The 21,159-nt window shown below is 49.8% G+C and overlaps 2 protein-coding genes across 8 annotated transcripts in view; one reads left to right on the forward strand and one right to left on the reverse strand.

The window, feature by feature from the left end:
- PI4K2A (phosphatidylinositol 4-kinase type 2 alpha) overlaps window positions 1-16,143 on the reverse strand; it is a 33,288-nt gene extending 17,145 nt beyond the window's left edge. Inside the window, exons 1-3 of the mRNA XM_051824042.2 lie at window positions 15,620-16,143; window positions 5,554-5,754; window positions 246-377 (exon numbers count right to left, since the gene is read on the reverse strand). Of these exons, the coding sequence (XP_051680002.1) occupies window positions 246-377; window positions 5,554-5,754; window positions 15,620-16,054 (768 nt within the window). The 5' untranslated portion in view covers window positions 16,055-16,143. The remainder of the gene's footprint in view (window positions 1-245; window positions 378-5,553; window positions 5,755-15,619) is intronic.
- Window positions 16,144-19,289: 3,146 nt separating this feature from the next.
- MORN4 (MORN repeat containing 4) overlaps window positions 19,290-21,159 on the forward strand; it is a 34,542-nt gene continuing 32,672 nt past the window's right edge. For 3 of the 7 annotated variants that reach the window (XR_011382333.1, XR_007911067.2, XM_002718592.5), the window contains exon 1: window positions 19,852-20,012. The gene's annotated coding sequence lies outside the window, so the exon portion shown is untranslated. Of the gene's footprint in view, window positions 19,426-19,851; window positions 20,013-21,159 lie in introns of those variants that run through there. The other 4 variants (XR_007911066.2, XR_011382331.1, XR_011382332.1 and 1 more) reach the window with 2 other exon arrangements.

The raw sequence follows: 21,159 nt of genomic DNA on the forward strand, positions 1-21,159 counted from the left end.
GCCCAGGTCCTTGGGCCCTGCACCCGCATGGGAGACCAGGAGGAAGCACCTGGCTCCTGGCTTCAGATTGGTGCAGCGCGCCGGCCGTAGTGGCCATTTGGAGGGTAAACCAACAGAAGGAAGACCTTTCTCTCTGTCTCTCTCTCTCTCTCTGTCTATAACTCTCTCTCTGTCTCTCTCTCACTGTCTCTGCATGGCAAAAAAAAAAAATCACCACTGATAAGCCACAGAAGCATAAATTATACCTTAGGCGGTAGCCCGATACGGTTAAACCGCTGCCCCACTTTTGGCACTTTCTCTAGCGCAAGCCGCTTGCCCCTGGACTTCACCCTGTCAATGGCACTATAGTTGAAGGTCTCGCTGGCCAGGTGTACCACCTACAGTGGAAAGAAAAGAGATACCTGTGTTAGAGTCAAGCCCAAGGAACCAGAACACTATGGCAGTGAATAGCTGCATGCTTATCAATATTGTTTCTCTTCCACTGCACAAAGAAAGATTGCATTTCTCAGCCTTCCTAGCATCTAGAATAGGGAATAGCTCCAACCAATAAGATGCTGATAAAGTGATGTAGGCAAATCACCTCCAGGCCTGCCCCAAAAATCTCCTATGACCCTTAGTTCATATTTCCCACTCTGTGCAGGTGGAAATGAAGGGTTCTGAGTGCAGAGTCTCATCACAGAAGATCCCCGCCTTGTCACTACATGAGTGACATGGGACCTAGGAGAACTGCCAAATGGACATGAACCTGAGACATGAGCAACAAATAAACTCCCGCTGTATTAAGCCACTGAGAGCTAGTGAATTTCCCTGACAAATTCAGTCACCTCCTGAGTTAGAAGACTAAGCCTAATGCCTATTTTCTTTCCAGATTTAAAACAAATTGTAATTTACTCTACATACTTTTATGTCCTTTTGAATTTTGTACTTTCTGCAATTACTCATACTCCCAAAAAGAAAAATAAATATTATAATTAGTATTCATTTTTAATGGACTGCCCTATTTCAGCAGAGACCGTACCTGGAACCTTCACAACAAACTAGTAATAGTAGCTGCCTTTGAGCAGACACTGAGTGGACAGAAGTCAGCAGCAGGAGGGAGGCTGGATTTCCTGCGTCCCCTTCTGTGCCCTCTGGTTTTCACTAGAGGCCTGCTTTGCCTATTCAAAAGCAACTGCTTCACTGCTCATCAGTATTACACCCGACTGTCCAGCCGCAGTGATATCACTGTAATCCAACGTGCTTCCATGTTATCCACTTGCATATCTAACTTCTCTCTTAAAACTAATGAGGGGCCGGCGCCGCGGCTCAATAGGCTAATCCTCCGCCCTGCGGCGCCGGCACACCAAGTTCTAGTCCCGGTCGGGGCGCCGGATTCTGTCCCGGTTGCCCCTCTTCCAGGCCAGCTCTCTGCTGTGGCCCGGGAGGGCAGTGGAGGATGGCCCAAGTCCTTGGGCCCTGCACCCCATGGGAGACCAGGAAAAGCACCTGGCTCCTGCCATCGGATCAGCGCAGCGCGCCGGCCGCAGCGCGCTGGCCGCGGCGGCCATTGGAGGGTGAACCAATGGCAAAGGAAGACCTTTCTCTCTGTCTCTCTCTCTCACTATCCACTCTGCCTGTCCAAAAAAAAATTAAAAAAAAAAAAAAAAACTAATGAGGGGCATTAAGACACCACTTTGGGGGGCTGGTGCTGTGACGTGGCAGATAAAGCTGCCACCTGCAGTGCTGACATCCTATATGGGTGCTGGTTCAAGTCTCAGCTGCTCTACTTCTGATCCAGCTCTCTGCTGTGGCCTGGGAAAGCTGTAGAAGATGGCCCAAGTGCTTGGGCCCCTGCACCCACATGGGAGACCTGGAAAAGCACCAGGCTCCTGGCTTCAGAGCGGCACAGACCCGGTTGTTGTGATCATCTGGAGAGTGAAACAGCGGATGGAAGACCTCTCTCTCTCTATCTCTCTCTCTCTCTCTGCCTCTCCTTCTCTCTCTGTGTGTAACTCTGAATTTCAAATAAATAAACAAATCTTTAAAAAAAAAAAAAAAAGACACCACTCTGGATGCAAACATCTCATATCCCAGAGCCTGGGTTCAAGTCTCACCTCCAATTCCCAACGCATGTCTTGAAGAATCTGCAGTTTCTTCATAACGTGCATTGTCCATGAACTTTTTGAAGACCCCCTATATGCATGAATTGCAAAATTTCTTGCACAAAGTAAATTTATCTTTTAATTCCATTTTCTACAACTTTTTGAACTACCCTCATTGTAATAAATATCTAAAATCAAATTTCTAAGAAAATTCTTTTCCTAAGTCCAACACAACTAATCATTTTGCCCATGTACATTTGAGGCAAAACAATTCCCTCCTATTCATTCTACCACCCATCCATACACCCAGAGGTAACAGGGTATGTAAAAAGGATATGCAGAGCCCTGTAGTAGGCCCTTCCTGCCTTACAAATCAGAGCACTCAGGCACAGGAATGCAGGACAAAGGGCCTTCCCAAGGCTCCCTTGCCAGATTCCACAGTGAAAACCTTGGTTTCTCTCCAGGCATAAACCACCATTTTTTCCCTTTTCAGATTTGTTTGTGATCATTCTTCCCAACAAACCACTTTTTCTCTATGACTAATGAAACTATCAAAACCTGCAAACTCACAGGAACAGCCCATGAGAATTAAGAGCCCTATTATTAGAAGCTTTGTAAGGTGAGTCCCATTTCCACAGTGACAGACGCTCTCATCAAGCAGAAGGAATCCTGCCACAAGGGTGGAGAAACAAGAAGAGGTCAGAGTCCTCCTACTACCCAGCAGCTGCATGTTAAACTTGCAAAATTCTGTCCCATCTCAGTCTCACGGAAGACAAGTATACTTGCTGTCGCTGACTTTCTGAAGCAAGGGAACCTTAGGCCTCATTAAGGTTCTCTAACACGGAAGGAAGACTGGAGATGGGAAGATGGGGATTGCGGGAGTGACATTCGTGATTAGAATTGCTCATAAAACTTCCACAGGCTACACATAGAATGTTTACACTGAGCCAGGCACTGGGCTGTGTACTTTACACAGGCTAGTTTGTGTAATCTTGATGGGTGCTCTACAAAGTAGTAACTATATCCCCATTTTTACAGTGAGGAATCAGGCTGGGGCATTAAGTGACTTGCTCAAGGATCGCACAAACAAAAAGCTGCAGAGCCAGAATTCAAACTCAAGCCCGCTGCTTCTCAGACACTGAATTCGGAGCAGCAGTGCAGCAGGCAGCTTGGCGCCGGAGGCAGTCTTCTATTGCCTAGCAAATGAAGAAATTACACAGTGATGAGCAAGGAGCATTTAAGAGTTTCTGGAATCCAGGAGAGGCCTAGTAGGAGGATTTCAGCTTAGGCAGGAAACTTAGGAACATTACGTAAACTAGGTGCTCAAAGTGTGCTGTTGAATTTTGAGCACACGCAGAGAAAACTAAAGCATAAAGGGAAGGAATCAGCTGCATGGCCAGGCAACGAATGAGATGTCAAATGGGAACTACAGCCTGGTGAACACTCCCTCCACAGAACTTAATCTGGGCTACTTTGATACTATTTCTCACAGCTATCGAGACACGCATTCACTGACCCAGCCAGTACTGACACTGGAGGAGGAAATCTCCAGGAGAGGTCCCTGACCTCTTCACACTTACAAACTAGCTGGCTAATTGTTTGGAATTTACTGGTAAAGGGGCAAATACTGTCAAACATCTAAGATAGTCACATGTTCTTCTAAAATACCCTGAGAAAACAGAAAACACGGGTTTGAAGGGAAGTTCCTATCTGCTGATCAATCACTTTGCTCACAGAGTCTGAGATCTAAAACCTGTGAAGAAAACCTCAAGCGGGGGTTTTTGATCCAGGGGCATGGTCCCCAGAGGGTCCGTGGACGGACCTCAGATGGTCTATGAACCATCTTCCTGAAACTGTATACAAATCACTGATTGGAAACACATGTATTTTCCTCTGAGAACCAGATCTACAGCTTTCATCAGGTTCTCAAAGACAGGTGAGACCTGGAGCCACTTCTGCAGCCTTTTGGGCAGCATTCCACTGCAGTTGTTGCCAAACTTCAGGGAGCCACAGACTCAACAGTGCTGGTGTGTCCCCAGATGTTCATAGCTGCCCAGTAGATTCCTCCCCCTATAGCCTCGCAGTACAGAAATTCTTACCCTGGTGTCCATAAAACTCTGAATTGATTCTGTATTGAAGCTTATCTGGGGGTGGGGGAGTGGAGAAGGGTCCAAACCTTTCATCAGAACCTCAGTGAAGTCTGTAGCACAAACAAGGTATGTGCAAATCCATCCTATGCCAGCATCTGCCTGCATCTGGGACCCCTATTTTGATATATTCAGACAAGTCCCATAATTCCATAGCCAAAAAATAGGTAAGGGAACTTACTTTCAGACCCTTACTTCAACCTTCAACCCATCCTAGACCTTCTTGCCAGACCTTGCCTAAGTACTTAGCTGACATCAGCTGGTCCATTCTTGACCAAATCCAAATGGTGGAATGGTTCAGAAGTCTAAAAGAGTGAGCTGCAAAAGCAGCTAGATTTCTAACTAGCTTGGGTTTACCCGGGATCCAAGAGCAGAGGGAGCCCATAATTAGAAGTATGTAAAGGGGCCAGCGCTGTGGTGTGGCGGGTAAAGCTGCGCCTGCAGTGCTGGCCTCCCATATGGGCGCCGGTTCAAATCCTGGCTGTTCTACTTCTCATCCAGCTCTCTGCTGTAGCCTGGGAAAGCAGTGGAGGATGGCCCAAGTCCTTAGGCCCCCGTACCCATGTGGGAAGACGCAGAGGAAGCTCCTGGCTCTTGGCTTCAGATCAATGCAGCTCCAGCTGTTGCGGCCAATTGGGGAGTGAACAAGCAGATGGAAGACCTCTCTCTCTGCCTCTCCTTCTCTCTCTGCCTCTCCTTCTCTCTCTCTGTAACTCTGACTTTCAAATAAATAAGTAAATCTTTTTTTAGAAAAAAAAAAAAGCAGCATGTAAAATTCCTGAAACTACATGCAAAAATTGTGTATCCTCTCAGTATAGTTTTTATCAGATGATCAAATAATGAGCTTAAATCCCTACTACTGGCCGGCGCCGCGGCTCACTTGGCTAATCCTCCGCCTGCGGCGCCAGCACCTTGGGTTCTAGTCCCCGTTGGGGCTCCAGATTCTGTCCTGGTTGCTCCTCTTCCAGTCCAGCTCTCTGCTGTGGCCCAGGAAGGCAGTGGAGGATGGCCCAAGTCCTTGGGCCCTGCATCAGCATGGGAGACCAGCACCTGGCTTCTGGCTTTGGATCGGCGCAGTGCACCGGCCGTAGCAGCCATTTGGGGGGGTGAATCAATGAAAGGAAGACCTTTCTCTCTCTCTCTCTTTCACTGTCTAACTCTGCCTGTCAAATAAATAAATAAATAAATAAATCCCTACTACTATCAAAAAAAAAAAAGGCTGAGAAACTCAGCATCCAAGCACAAACAGTCCCCACTGGACCCAAGGTTCCACTAGCCCCAAGTAACTGACCAGATGCTGAGGCTCCCAGGAAATGGGCACTGACCTTTGTACGGGGTACAATGTTGAGCTCCAGTTTTTGGTCCACCAGGCTGGCCCCTGCCTCTGAGAGATAGCCCTGGTTGAGGACAAGGCAGTCACGTCCAAAGCAGCAGGGACAGCACAACTTCTGCAGCCACTTGGTCCACTTGGGATTAAGCTGCCCATATGGCTCTTCATTCTTGGGTTTGAATACAGCAATGATCTTCTATATAGGCAAAAGAAAAAGAGAACCTTAAAGGCAAGTTGATAACAGTAATACATTGACTAAGCCAGGAAGAATCTAGAAGGGCATGAGAAGGGACAAGCTATCCCTACTTCCAGTCAGATGCAGGCTCCTCCCCAGTTTGTAAGGGGAAGACACCAAATCATGTGTGCAGCTAAGAGAACCACTGCCAGAAAGGGGTGTGGCCAGTGGAGTGTGAGTCTCTGTTCCTCCTGCTGCCTGGTTCCTTTTCACCACCTCTCTTCCCTCAGAAACGCACCCACCTCTTACTTGGTGCCTCAAACGAGGTAAGTGGATTTCTATATTTCTAGGAGCAAGATACAGAAGCCGACTCAGTGGCATATCTGCAGTCACTGGCAACAATCTTTTGTCAGTATGGTGCTGCAGGGAGCGCGCACACACACACAATGTATCATGCACACACACACAGAAGATACCAAAGTAATCTGTTCCCCAAGGAGTGAGGAATACTTTATCATGGATACTATGTCATCTTTCTTCACACGTCTATCTGCCCCTTTTAAACTACAGGATACTCCTTTATATGGCATGCCAGAAATTTAACACCAATAAATTCCAACTTCTTAGCAATATACAGACACACTGTTGCTCTGCATCAAACATGTAAAGACTTAAAAATTATCAACTGAAAGGAAGTAAGGAGGGCATTATGGAATGAAATTAAGGAAACTCCTTCATTAGTGGTTGATTTCCTTTGTCATCCTTACTATCTCACTCCCCTGGGTGTCAACAAAACTTTAAACGGGGGTCAGCACTGTGGCGTAGTGGGTAAAGCTGCTGCCTGCAGTGCCAGCATCCCATATGGGCAACAGTTCAAGTCCTGGCTGCTTCACTTCCAATCCAGCTCTCTGCTATGGCCTGAGAAAGCAGTAGAAGATGGCCCAGTGCTTGGGCCCCTGTACCCTCATGGGGGAACCCAGAAGAGGCTCCTGGCTCTTGGCTTCAGATCGGCACAACTCTGACCATTGCAGCTATCTGGGGAGTAAACCAGTGTACGGAAGACTTCTCTCTCTCTGCCTCTGTAACTCTGCCTTTCAAATAAGTAATTTCTTAAAAAAAAAACAAAACAAACAAAAAAAAAAAACAAAAAAAAAAAACTAAACATTTAGGCACAACAAGCTGAAAAAACAACCAAAGAGAAAAATCACAGTAGAAAAAAAAAAATCTGCTACTTGGTTAAGACAGGTTCTTCTAAGTAATTCTAATAGGCAAGAGACCAGGACTTGAGCTGCCACAAAGATTAGATTCATTTTCTCTAGCAGACAATAATTTAATTCTCAAAGGTCTTCAGAAATACGGGATGCCTGGAAACCAAGGCCCTCCCTCCCAAACATTTTCTTCCACAAGCCATTCAGCCCTCTGAGGTTTGCACTGATCTCATTCTCTCCAACCCCAAACTGGTAATTCAAAGGAAGAGAAGCAAACATGTTCTCCAAGTGATTCATTTCGCATTGTATGACTCCTTCTCCCCTCACTCCACTGCCAACTCAAGCCAATCTGGGTCATAAGACATCTTGCTGTGGGTGTCACTTCCTGAGTGGCAGGTCACTGCAGATAACATACACCCATCTGGCTCCATTAAGTTCATACTCAATTAGGAACTGCCTAGGCTTGTGCCTCTAACAGTAATTGGTCAATAAATAAGGAGGCCAGTTCCTTCAAAGAGAAGCACAGAACTCTCCTTCATCCAAAAAGACAAACAAACTTGCTTATTTACTGGGAAGAATGAAGTGTACACATTCATATCCCAAGACTTCAGAACGACTCTCCTACCCTAAGCAGCTACCAAGAGGCCTCAGTCAGCTGACTTTGTCTCTGCTCCCCTGGAACTCCAGCCTCTAAGCAACAAAGCAGTGGCACCCGCAGGCTCACAACTGAGAGAATGATGGATACGTCCACTGTAACTCTCTGGAACCTGCACAGCAAAACCACGGCGCAGCTTGAAACACATCCCAGAACACAACAGTCAGTTCCAGGAGAAACACAATGTGGACTGCAGCAAACTGGTTCTCCGTGAAAGACCAAGACATTCCCACAGCCAGGGCTGAGGCTTAACTACTTCACTTAAAGAAAGCAGAACTTGAAGAGCTAGACTGAAGCCAATGCCATTTATAGACCGACCCCTCAAACTTCTCAACTCTCCTGCACGAGGAAGAGAATCAGAAAGCATTTCACTGACTCTTCAAAGCATTCATGATTTCAGTGGTCTCCGTAGTACAGGGGTTTTGTTGAAGACCACTGTTTGGACTAGATAAATGAAGGACTGGGAGGGTAGGAAGGATGGGTGGACAGAAGGCCACTGACACAGAAAGGAAGACAAGCGCCCTTTAGGACTAAGCAGAAGCCTCAGTTCAATTCAACTCTGATGATGGGTATTCAACATCTAGTTTGTGCAAGACAATGTGCAACCACTGGACAGATTTCCTAGACAGAGACCTAAAACAGCCTCCGGCCCCAGTTCCAAAGCTGATGCTCACTTCATAGGATCGGCTACCTTCCCGACTACTCAAGAATACTCTCCTCATTCATGGAGAACTCTAAAGCCACTCAAATTAGAAAGACACCCACCCACATTCAGCTGAGAGAAAATGACTACTGACTCATCTGTCTGACCACCCTCCCTCTTCCCTAACAGACTGACAGTTTCTTTATTATATCCAGCAGAAAGCTTCTGTTTGGAGTCGATATTTTAAAAACATGTTCCTTAACACGCACTCACTATTCACCCTATAAACGCAGCAGGTAAGGTACAGATGGCTTAAGCAGCAACAGCCCATAAAGTCAGAGATAAAAACAGCCACACAAGGAAACAGAAGCTACTTACTGGCTGGTGTCAGGACCCACAACCAGTTACTGAAACCTGGAACCTGGAGAATTCCCTATACCCTTCGAGCAGGGACAAGGAGGATATTAGGCCATGCCACAAGCGGCCCTTTCCTCCAAGACCCAAAAGACAGTTGAGCACATCAATATCATATTGAAGTATACAGAACTTTCATGGTCAAATGTATAGAAATGACCTTTAATAACAGTTTTTGATTAAAATTTGGTAAACATTAAGTGCATCATTTTCTAACTTTAGGGTCTCAAGATTGCTTTAAACTCTTAAAAATTTTTAAAGATCCCCTCAAAAGCTTTTATGTGGGAAAATGCTATATCTGCTGAATTTGAAATGCAAACTGACATGTGAAAGCTATTTATTAATCCAATTAATAAAAACAGACCTATTACATATTAGCATAAAAATATTTTATGAGGCCGGCGCTGCAGCTCAATAGGCTAATCCTCTGCCTGCGGCGCTGGCACCCCGGGTTCTAGTCTTGGTCGGGGCACTGGATTCTGTCCCGGTCACTCCTCTTCCTGTCTAGCTCTCTGCTGTGGTCCAGGAGTACAGTGGAGGATGGCCCAGGTCCTTGGGCTCTGCACCCTCATGGGAGACCAGGAGAAGCACCTGGCTCCTGGCTTTGGATCAGCGCAGCATGCCGGCCACAGCAGCCATTGGGGGGTGAACCAATGGAAAAAGGAAGATCTTCCTCTCTGTCTCTCTCACTGTGCACTCTGCCTGTCAAAAAAATTTTTAAAAAATATTTTATGAAAAATATATTTTCACACGTTACTTTAGTGAGCAGATATTTTTGCAAATGTTTCTAGTGTTTGGCTTAAGAAAAGACAACTATATCTTCACATCTTTGGTAGTCAATCTATTTTGACATCACACATCATGAGGTCTCTGCAAGTCTCCACTCTACACTAGGAGGGAAATGAAAATGGAAACAGCAAGTAGAATCAGAATTAGTATGAAAATAATTTGACTATGGCTCCCATACAGGAATGCTTAGGGGTCCCTGGGCCACACTCTATAACTGCTGTATTCTGTATTAAGAGGTTGGAAAGAAATAGCTTGACTTAGTTATTCAGGTGGAGATTTATTTACATGCTAACTTTTACAAAAGGAAAGGATAGGCTACTCCAAATATATGAAACCTGAAAGAAGCTGAGGTCCAAACAGACAGAATGTAGTGAAAGAGATGAGTCTGATTTTCCCTTCCCATGGTACAGACCCAATCTGCCTCACCCATTACAACTGTGGCTTGGGATGGCTTCCTATAATGGATGGTAGACGATGCTTAAAATTTCAAGCTCTACATCAGTATATGAGATACAAACGTGACTGTCTCTTAACATTTCAGAAAAAGAATTTTAGGAGCAGGCAATTTGGCCTATGGGTTAAGTTGTCAGTTAGGACACCCATGTCCCACATCAGAGTAGCTGGGTTCAGCCCTAACTCTGGCTGCTGATTCCGGCTTCCAGCTAATGCAGACATTAGGAGGCAGCAGTGATGGCTCAAGGGATCGGGTTCCTGCCACTCATGTGGGAGACCTGAATTAAGTTCCCAGCTCTTGGATTCAGGGCCATTGTGGGCATTTGGGGAATGTAATGACCTCACTCACATTCTCCTTCTATCCCTCTCTCTCTGCTTCCAAAATAAAGAAAAAGAAAAATCACTCTATGCTGTTTAAAAAAAATCTTTTTCTGTTTGAAATTCTATTTGGTGACAAGTATCATTGTGATTCTCCACCGAGAGGATGGACATCAGAATTTCCTGATGGGCACAGGAAGCTGGAAGCAGCATATTTTAAAATGTAATAATTTTATGGTCGGCACCACAGCTCACTTGGCTAATCCTCCGCCTGCAGCGCCGGCATCCCGGGTTCTAGTCCTGGTTGGGGCGCCTGATTCTGTTCTGGTTGCTCCTCTTCCAGTTCAGCTCTCTGCTGTGGCCCGGGAAGGCAGTGGAGGATGGCCCAAGTGCTTGGGCCCTGCACCCGCATGGGAGACCAGGAGGAAGCACCTGGCTCCTGGCTTCAGATTGGCGCAGCACGCCGGCCGTAGTAGTCATTTTGGGGGTGAACCAACAGAAAAAGAAGACCTTTCTCTCTGTCTCTCTCTCTGTCTAAATCTGTCAAAAAAATAAAAAAATTTTAAAAGTAACAATTTTACATTTGAAACATGGAAAACGATGTTGATGATGAATAAAGTATGAAGGGATTTCAGTAAGTTCTTTGAAAAAATGAATTAAAAGACAAGTTATTTCACTGCAAAAATTTCTCAAGCCCAGGCACAGCTGTTACATATGTATTTTCCACAAACTTTTTGATATATCTGAGAATTTGTTTATTTGAGAAAGCTCTCATCTGCTGGTTCATTCTCTAAATGCCCACAAAGACCCCAGTCGGGGATCAAAGCTGGGAGCTCAGAATGCAAGCCAGGTATCCCACATGGGTGACAAAAATCATCCACCAAGCTGAGCCATCACTGCTGCCTCTGGAATCTGCATTAGCAGGAAACTCCAGTCAGGAACTGGAGCTGGGACACAAATCCAGGCACTAAGGCACGGGACATGGTGTTCCAACCAGGGTCTAGCTGCCATACCAAATACCTGCCCCTACACGCTCAGATTTTGAAAAGACTGACAATCACTGATCTGAGGCCATGTAGGTTGTATCTTTACAATCATAATTGATGTTTTGATGCAAATAACACTTAGCATATCTAATGAATTGTCTCAATGTATGAAAACACCTTCTCAAAATTATACCACTTTTGCCTTATTCAAAACCATGTATCCGCCAGCGCCGCGGCTCAATAGGCTAATCCTCCACCTAGCAGCACCGGCACACTGGGTTCTAGTCCCGATCAGGGCGCCGGATTCTGTCCCGGTTGCCCCTCTTCCAGGCCAGCTCTCTGCTGTGGCCAGGGAGTGCAGTGGAGGATGGCCCAAGTGCTTGGGCCCTACACCCCATGGGAGACCAGGAGAAGCACCTGGCTCCTGGCTTCAGATCAGCACGGTGCGCTGGCCACGGCGGCCATTGGAGGGTGAACCAACGGCAAAGGAAGACCTTTCTCTCTGTCTCTCACTATCCACGCTGCCTGTCAAAAAAAAAAAAAAAAAAAAGTATCCAAGAAAGTCTAATCCAGAGGTCAGTAAATACAGTACTTAAACTCTGAGCTCCCACTAACCACCATGAACTATGCCATGGGCTTCCACATGTGATACCTAATCTAATCCTCTTAAACTAGCAAGTCACATGCTGTTTGTGATTCTTAGCAATATGAACATCTAGTCTTCCCGGCGACTTGAAAGAGAAACTGCTCAAAGAATTCTTTTGTAGTTGAGTGAGCATGAGACCTGCAGTGCAAGGACGAAAGTGAGGAGGGAAACGCGAGCGCTCTCCACCACGGCTTCTCATCTAGCATTTTCCATCTTACTACTCCAGGCCCCTTGCTCACCCTGCGACGGAAACCATCCTGAGCTGGGGAATGGAATCACGGCTGTCAGCTTCCAGAACATTTCACACTGTCTAAGTTCTGAAAGAGCTGTCACAGAGACTGCTGCTTCCCTCCATCTCCGTTCCCCTTCTTGCCTGAAAACAAAATCCCTGATTTTTACCAGAGCAGCATGAAGACTACCGTTCACAAGCACTACTAGAGCAGTGAACAATGGCAACTTCTAGGCAGTGCCTTAAAGGGCGGGGACATACTTTCCTTCTCCCCCAGCTGGAAAGCAGGCAAGATGTCTACAGCCTTAGCAGTCGTCTTGGAGCATGAAGAGGAAGACGCAGGATGCTGATGAGCTAGAAGAAGCCTGTGTCCCAGCGAACAGAAGTGCCACCGCAGTCTGTAGGTTCATCTATCTCCCCTGTGAGGGGACTTTTCTTCAAGTCATTAAAACCTCTATCAGACGTAGCCAACTTCAATACTAACCGATACAGTTGCCGAAAAGAGAAATCGGAAATTCAGATGACTAACCCTGAGGCCGCGGAGCACAGTGGTCAGGAGCACGACCCCTTGGGCCAGTCCAGTCCACCTCCACCCTTCACTAACTGTTGAGACCTTGGGCCACAGTGTGTGCCTCAGTGTTGTCACTGGTGGGGAGGACAGACCCTACCTCCAAAAGTGGTTACGAGAAGGAAGGTATTATTTGCAAAGCATTTAAAACAGTACCTGGCATGTGGTAAGTATTTGCTGAAATCAAAATCAATAAATACCTTTGTATCAGGGCCAAAGATGACAACACCAACTACAGTTGAGTCCGTGGGCCAGGCTAAGCCTCCGCGGTGTTTAGGAAGTGGTCTTCTGCTGGAAACCACATTTTCCTTGGTGGGAGCACAATGGCTACACTGGGAAGTTTTGACCAGGCACCTGTGCCTCAGCTTCCTCTCCAACAAAGGAAAGTGCTCTTCCAGAGTCTGGGATCCTAAAAATCACCGAGAATCACCCCTAGGGTCTGTCACTCTCGTGGCCCATGTTCTGACATGCTGGTACTTGACCTGCCAGGTAAAATGAGAGCTCACATCATCCCCGCCTGCCAGTGCACCAGCTCACCTCTCAGCTGACCTGACACACTTCCAAGGGAGCTGTAACAGTGTCACCAAGAAAAAAACCCTCCTCCTGTACCTATCCAAGATAATCTTAGCCCATTCTTACCTCAGCCAACAAGCTAAAAAGAAAACCCTCCAAAGAGACAACAGAAAACAACTCAGATCTCAAATCTCATGCTGTTCGCAAACAAAAAAGATGACAGCATCTTGCTCACATTTGGAACTCAGGAAACACTCTTCTTTGCCTCCAGAATGATGGCTCCTATTTGTGCTTTCAAGCGCCCTTATTCGAGGGCCTTGGAAAGACTATCTCAAAGCTTTCCCCAACTCAGTACTATAAACTCAGTCCATGGCAGAACTGCTCTCTGATTTTTTCACACAGGGACCACTCTGGGTGAATAACAGCATCATTCAATGAACGTAACCACACTAGCAAGTCACAGCCTATCCTGACCTCTCAGGACTCCTGGCAAAGCGGCACATGAGAGCTGGTGTCATGGCACAGCTGATCAAGCCCGCGTCACACATGGGTACCAGCCCCAGTCCCGGCTGTTCCACTTTTGATTTGCAGCAGAAGATGGTCCAAGTACTTGGGACCCCTGACACCCACTAGGGAGACCCAGATGTAGTGCTGGCTCCCTGGCTTCAGCCTGGTTGCAGCCATCTGGGGAGTGATCCTAAAGATGGAAGACCTCTCTCTCTCTCTTTCTCTCTCTCTCTCTCTTTCTCTAACTCTGTCTTTCAAATAAAGAAATAAATCTTGAGGCCAGTGCTATGACATAGCAGGTAAAGCCACCACCTGAGGAGCCAGTGGCCCATATAGGCACCGGTTCAAGTTCTGGCTGCTCCGCTTCTTTTTTTTTTTTTTTTTTTTTTTTTTTTGACAGGCAGAGTGGACAGTGAGAGAGAGAGACAGAGAGAAAGGTCTTCCTTTGCCGTTGGTTCACCCTCCAATGGCCGCCGCGGCCGGCGCGCTGCGGCCGGCGCACCTCGCTGATCCGATGGCAGGAGCCAGGAGCCAGGTGCTTTTCCTGGTCTCCCATGGAGTGCAGGGCCCAAGCACCTGGGCCATCCTCCACTGCACTCCCTGGCCACAGCAGAGAGCTGGCCTGGAAGAGGGGCAACCGGGACAGAATCCGGCACCCCGACCGGGACTAGAACCCGGTGTGCCGGCGCCGCTAGGCGGAGGATTAGCCTAGTGAGCCACGGCGCCGGCCGCTGCTCCGCTTCTGATCCAGCTCCCTGCTAGTGCACCAGGGAGGGCAGCAGAGGATGACCCAAGTGCTTGGGCCCCTGCACCCACTTGGGAGACCCAGAAGAGGCTCCCGGCTCCTGGCTTCAGATAGGCCCAGCACCAGCTATTGCGGCCATTTGGGGAGTGAACCAGCAGATGGACGATCTCTCTGTGTCTCCCCCGCCCCCCTACCTCTGTAGCTCTACTTTTCAAATAAAATGTAAAAAAGAAGATGAAATAAATCTTTAAAAAAAAAAAAACACAAGGCCCAGGTAAAGGGTTCACACAGAAGAGATGTAGGGAAAATTTAACACCATCATCTTAGTTAAGTATTACAATAATATTCTCTTCCAGTAGACATTCTGGTGCATCTGAAAACTTCGACAGGGAAGGCTGATATTTCTTAACCCACCAATCTTTCAATGAAAGCCCTGGTTTGATCAAATGCCTTAAATTCTGCAGCTCTCAAAAAGCTTAAAGGTTCTCAGCTGCCTTGGTCATTCCACATCCCATCCCCATCCCCCTTAACAGGCACGCAGGTGAAACAAATAAAGGTCACCACAAACACTTCGCCCTTCGCTGAAAAGCCAACTGCTGCTGACAGTGCTGGGAGAAACGAAAGTAAAAGGCAGCACACAGCCCCCATGTTTCCAAAAGTCCACTTGGAATCTTTTCACAGAAGTGAGCAATACCAGGGCAGATGACATCGTGCAGGCCGCCCACTCTGTCACCAACGTCTGTGAACAGGCGACCCGGGACGGTGGCATGAGACATCGTCACGGCACAAGGCTGCAGGTGAGCGCTCGGGGCCCCGGATGGCTCACCATCCTCCAGAGCAGCGGCACAGCGCTTCGTCCAGAAAGAGAACAGGCCAGAGCCTGCACATCTGCAGATCAACGGCCACGCAGCAGTCCCCGCAGCTTAAAGGGCTGGAAGGACCCTAGCAGAAGGCAGACTATCCCCACGCGACTCGACTCCGTCCAGAGGCGCACTGCCCCCCACCACACTGCGGGGCCCCTGGCCTCTATCTGGGCAATTTCCTCTTTTCATTTTCCGCTCGGTCCTCCCCCGCCAGATTCTGATTTGTTTCTTCATTCCGCAGAGCCTCCCCCCTTCCAGTCCTCAGGGGCACCCCGCAACCCCTCAATCCTCCCCACTGCCCCGCGGTGCGAAACCTCCACTCCCCCGGGGCCCTCCCGCCCCGTCTCACCCCCTGAGGGTCCTTGACGAAGTAGCTTCCGCTCGAGCCCTGGTAGATGCGCTCGGGAAAGATGCCACGCTCGATGGCCAACTCGGCCTGACGCACCACAAACTCGAACTCGGGGTCCTCCGGGAACTCGTTCCGCTCGCGGTGGGCCTGTGCGGCGTGCGCCGCCGCCGCGGCCTGCGCCGCCAGGGCTTGGGCCTGCGCCGCCACGGTCTGGGTCTGGCCTTGGGCCGACGCGCCCCGGGCCCGATCCAGCAGGGGCTGCCGCTCCCGGTCGTGGCCCGGCGAGCCTGGCGGAGAAGGGCCCGAGCCGGCCGCCGCCGCCACTCGCACCGCGCCCCCCGGCACCTGCGGAAAGTGAGCGCCGGAGCCCGACGGGAAAGTGTACTCCGGGGGTTGGGCCCGCTCGGGGGACACCAGTGGGCTCGTCTCGTCCATCCCTCAGGCCGCCGGCTCCGGGACCCGGGGCGCCCGGCACAGCTGAGCTCGCGGCCGGGACCAATCCGCGACACCCCCCACCTCCCTCCCGGCCAACCAGGCCGCGGCGCTTCCTTGGCCCCGCCCCTACCCTGCCCTGTTTACTTGGCGACGAGTAGGCACAGCCCCTCGCGCGCCGACAGCAACCAATCAGAACTTACTCCTACGCAATCGCTGCCTCCGCATTTTTCTCCCGTCACCTTCAGTGGAGACTGCGCATGCTCCAGGAGCCAGCCCAGGGTCAGACACGCCCTCTGCCGCGACCACCTCGGCCCCGCCCTTAGCTTCCAATTGGCTGACAGGTCTGAGGACGTTTTCAAAACAGCAACCTCCCTATCAGTCCTTCATTAACTGGGGGCTGGCTGTGAGGCTTTGTGTCATTAATTGACCACCTACTATGTTGTAAGTGCAGGAGAGATAGCAGGAAAGCAAAGAAACAAAATCCCCGGTGCTACCTCCATCAGAAGTTTTTAAAAAGCCCAGTCTGGGACATTTCATTGGAACGCTTGCTCGAATCTCCGCCGCTTCGCTTCGCATCCCGCGTCCTCGCCGATGCACCTGCGAAAGCAGCAGAGGATGGCCCAGATGCTAGGGCTCCTGCACCCACGTGGGGGACCTGGATGCCGATCCTGGCTTCACCCAGCTCCAGCCGTTGTGGCCATTTGGGGAGTGACCCAGAGGATGGAAGATCTCTCTCTCTTTACCTCTCCCCCTCTGTTTCTGTAACTCTGCCTTTCAAATAAATAGGTAAATCATGCGGCTTCCACGCTGGCCCAAATGGTCAATGTTTATTTGTTAATTGAGGAAAGATATGGTCCTGAGGAAAGATGTGGTCCCGTGAGACTTTAAAATTCCATGAGGTTCATGACTTTTATTCGCCACCGTAAAGCCTTAATATCTAGATTATTTTATTTGAAAGGCAGGAGTTCTTCCACCTGTGGGTTCACCCTCTAAATACCTGCAACAGTCAGGTCCAGCAAGGCTGAAGTCAAAGGCTTCGGAACTCAATCCGGGTTTCTGGGTGGCAAAAATTCAAGTATCAGCCATCCTAGTGTGCCCACTAGGTGGAAGCTGAATAGGAAATGGACTAGCCAGGACTTCAACCAGGCACATCTGACACGGGATGTGGGCATCCCAAGCAGCAACTCAACCACTGCACCATACGTGTGCCCCATGGCACATTTTTATTATTGGAAAGAGGAAGGGAGATACAGCTCCTGCCCTCCAGCTAAAGACAAAGAGTGCACAGAGGGAGCTGAAAACTTCGCAACAGGAGTTCACTGATTTGGGGGTAGGCTGCAGAGTCGGCAGAGTCTAAGTGGGGCACTTGCTCTGAGCTATGCCTTAGATCACTGAAAAAAGGTGGCAGGTTTAAAAAAAAAAAAAGGTGCAGACAGGAAAGGAGCTGGCTGTGAAGAAGGTGAGAGCAGCCTGCTTGGTTTGGGGCACCAGGGTCATGTTGGGTTACCAGGGCAGAAGCGGTACCTGACATGGGCAGGGCTACAGGGGGCCTTATTTATTTAAAAGACAGAGATATGGGAACAGGGAGGAGATAGAGAGATCTTCCATCTGCTGGATCACTCCCCAAATGCCCACAATAGCCAGGGCTGGGTCAAGTTGAAGCCAAAAGCCAGGCACTTCATCTGTGTCTCTCACATGGGTGCAGGGGCCCAAGGACTTGAGCCATCTTCCACTGCTTTCCCAGGCCATTAGCAGAGAGCTGGATCAGTGGAGCAGTTGGGACTTGAACCAGTGCCCATATGAGATCCTTAACCCATTATGCCATGACACCCGCCTGGTATTTTCTAACATATATTCATTCTAACAAAATCTGCTTCCTCACATTCTGTTCTTTCAGTGACTGCAATTATATCTCTAGTCAATATCACATATATTAGCATGTAACCATCATTCCTGTAACCAGTGTTCACATTGGATTGAATCTTCTAGGTCTGCTAGTCCAATATCAATAGGCTTGAGATATTAATTACTTGCTCAAAGTCACATAGAGTTAGTAGCAGAGATGGTATTTAACACAGAATCCAAGTCTTGTCTGTTTTATTTATTTGAGAGGGAGAGGAAGAGAGAGAGAGAGAGAGGCAGCACTCCCATTAACTGGCTCATTCCCCAAATGCCCGCAATAGGAGTGGGGAAGCAGGGTCTAGGCCAAGTCAGGAAAGCAATGCAGGCCTCCCACAATGGTGTCAGGAACCCAAGTACTTGAGCCATCACCAATGCCCCCCAGGGTCTGTATCAGGACGCTGGAGTCAGGAACCAGAACCAGGAATGGAATTCAGGCACGCTGGTGTGGGACTTGGAATTTTTTTTTTTTTTTTTTAAGAAGGAAGAGCATTAGATAGAGACAGAGAGATAAAAATCTTCCATCTGCCGCTGGTTCACTCCCCCAAATGGCCTGGAAGCAAGGAGTCAGACATAGGAGCTCGGAGCTGAATCAGAAGCGGAAGCAGCCAGAACTTGAAGCGGGGCTCCTTGGACTGTGGCATGCTGGGGTCCCAGGTAGTGGCTTAGCCCCCTGCACTACAACTCAGGCCCCTGACTTGGGCGGGGGTGGGAGGGGTAGGTCTTAACCACTAGTCTAAATGCCCAACCCCAAGTCTTTTGAGAAACAATTTTAAATCTCCATTTTTTTTTTAATTTTTTTTTTGACAGGCAGAGTGGATAGTGAGAGAGAGAGACAGAGAGAAAGGTCTTCCTTTGCCGTTGGTTCACCCTCCAATGGCTGCCGCTGCTGGCGTACCGCGCTGATCCGATGGCAGGAGCCAGGAGCCAGGTGCTTTTTCCTGGTCTCCCATGGAGTGCAGGGCCCAAGCACTTGGGCCATCCTCCACTGCACTCCCTGGCCACAGCAGAGAGCTGGCCTGGAAGAGGGGCAACCGGGACAGAATCCGGTGTGCCGGCGCCGCAGGGCGGAGGATTAGCCTAGTGAGCCGCCGCGCCAGCCTAATCTCCATTTATTTTACATTGTATACTCACACAAGACCTGGGGGCATTATTATTATTATCACGATCATTTCTGTCCTACAGGCGAGGAAACCCCAATCCAGAGAAGCAATTTGCCGACTCTCAATATGCACTTCTCTTAATAATACAGTCTGATTTTTCCGTGTGCATGGAGTAAGGCAGTCCCACGGGAGCAGCGCCCACGGCTTCCCGAGCCCGACAGAACCTCGCGGCGTGCTGCGTTCCCCTCGCCCAGTGGATAAACACGTGGATTCGCGGGCGGGCGACGTAGTATTCGGGCAGATGAGTCCAGTCTCGGCACTCTATCAACACAGAGGATCTGGGTAGTGACAACGACAAGGAATGCACAGGTATTGCCTTCCCATCGCAGTGCCGGGCACAGGGTTATCAAATTCAGGCGCCCTCCCCGGCGCATTACGACGACCAAGCCGCGCCTCTGAAGCGGGGTATCGGTGCTGTCCTCCGACTCCACGGCCGGGCCATTTACAACAGTGGGGATGCGAGCGGGATCGCAGCCGCTCTGGCTGGTGGTCACTGTTGGTTTCGTTTGAGGTTAACACTTCGGCCAGGCGGACTCTGGGTGGGCGAGCCTCACACGGAGCCTACAGCTCGCGCGGAGGTGCGGAGTGCGAACCACTCGCTAGGCCCCACCCCTCTCTCAGGCTCTGCCCGGCTCTCGGAGCACTCTGCCCCGCACAAAGATGGCGTGGGGGGCGGGCTGGGCCAATGGGGAGTGGCGTTGCTCCCGGTCGCCTAGGCAACAGCCAATGGGCAGCGGGGATTGTGCCCAGTGCCGCTGCCCGGGATGGCGGCGTCAAGTGGGGCAGGCACTGGTGGAAGTGGCTGAGAGGAGGTCCCCGCTGCTGAACCCCCAGGGTCCCCGCTGCTGAACCCCCAGGATCGGGGCGTGACGGTCGTCCCGAAAGGCTGAGCCCAGGTTGGCAGACGGTGCATGTGGGCCGGGACAGTGTGGTGCCGCGGGTAGGGATTGAGGGGCCGGGCAGATCGTCGGACCGCGGTTCCATCCCTGACGCGCCGACCTAGTGGGCGGCTTGCCCGTTGGGGTCCCAGACCCAGGCCTCCCATCTCGCCGGCGGGGTGGACGCCTGGGATGGCCTGGGCCCTCAGGTGGGCGAACGCAGCTTCCGGGGCTGCGTTGGGAGGGAAAGGCAGGCATACCTGTGTGCGCAGAAGACGCTGCGGGCCGGGGAGCAGACGCGCGTGGAGGGGAGTGGCGGGGCTGGAAGCGAGAGTGGGCTGTGGAGGGGCTTGCCCTCGGGGTCTGGGCCCGCCCGCGTCACGCTCCGGTGGAGGGCCGTCCCACACGGCCCTGCGTGGGGAATTGCGGTGCCTCAGTTATTGATGGGTGACATCCTGCATTCTGGCATCTCCAGGCTACTCCGGCGCCAGCAGCAATCACGCCCCTCTGCTAGGCCCCGGTCGTTCTCCTTTCCGTTGAAATAGAACACTTTTCTGACAGTGCCACTGTCCAGCGCCCTCCAGAAGTCCAAGGCTTCGTAGTCGTCAGCGTTTTTGGACCTTCTTTCTACTGCCAGTATTTTCTTTCCACTTTCTTCTACCTAACCATCCCACAGCCTTCCTAAATAATACCTTTATACACTAACAATACGTTTGTTGACTTTTCGAGTGGAAGTAGACAAGGTTAGAGTAAGAATTATTTCTCTCTCTCTTTTTTTTTTAAAGATTTATGTGAAAGGAGGAGTTATAGAGGAAGGGAGGGAGGGAGAGAGAAAGAGGTCTTCCAACCTCCTGGTTCACGGAATGGCTGGAACTGGGTCGACCTGAAGCCAAGAGCCAGGAGCTTCTTCAGGGTCTCCCACTTGGATGCAGGGGCCCAAGGACTTGGGCCATCTTCTACTGCTTTCCCAGGCCATAGCAGAGAGCTGGATCAGAAGTAGAGCAGCCCGGACTTGAACCGGTGCCCATATGGGATGCCGGCTCTGCAGGTGGTGGCTTTACCTGCTATGCCACAGTGCAGGGCCCAAGAATTATTTCAAGTTCATTCAAAAATGCCTAAAAAGAGGTCCCTGGCATTGTGGCTCAATAGGCTGCAGGCCATCCCA

Source organism: Oryctolagus cuniculus, chromosome 15 (assembly GCF_964237555.1).
Source record: "Oryctolagus cuniculus chromosome 15, mOryCun1.1, whole genome shotgun sequence".
NCBI lineage: Eukaryota > Metazoa > Chordata > Mammalia > Lagomorpha > Leporidae > Oryctolagus > Oryctolagus cuniculus.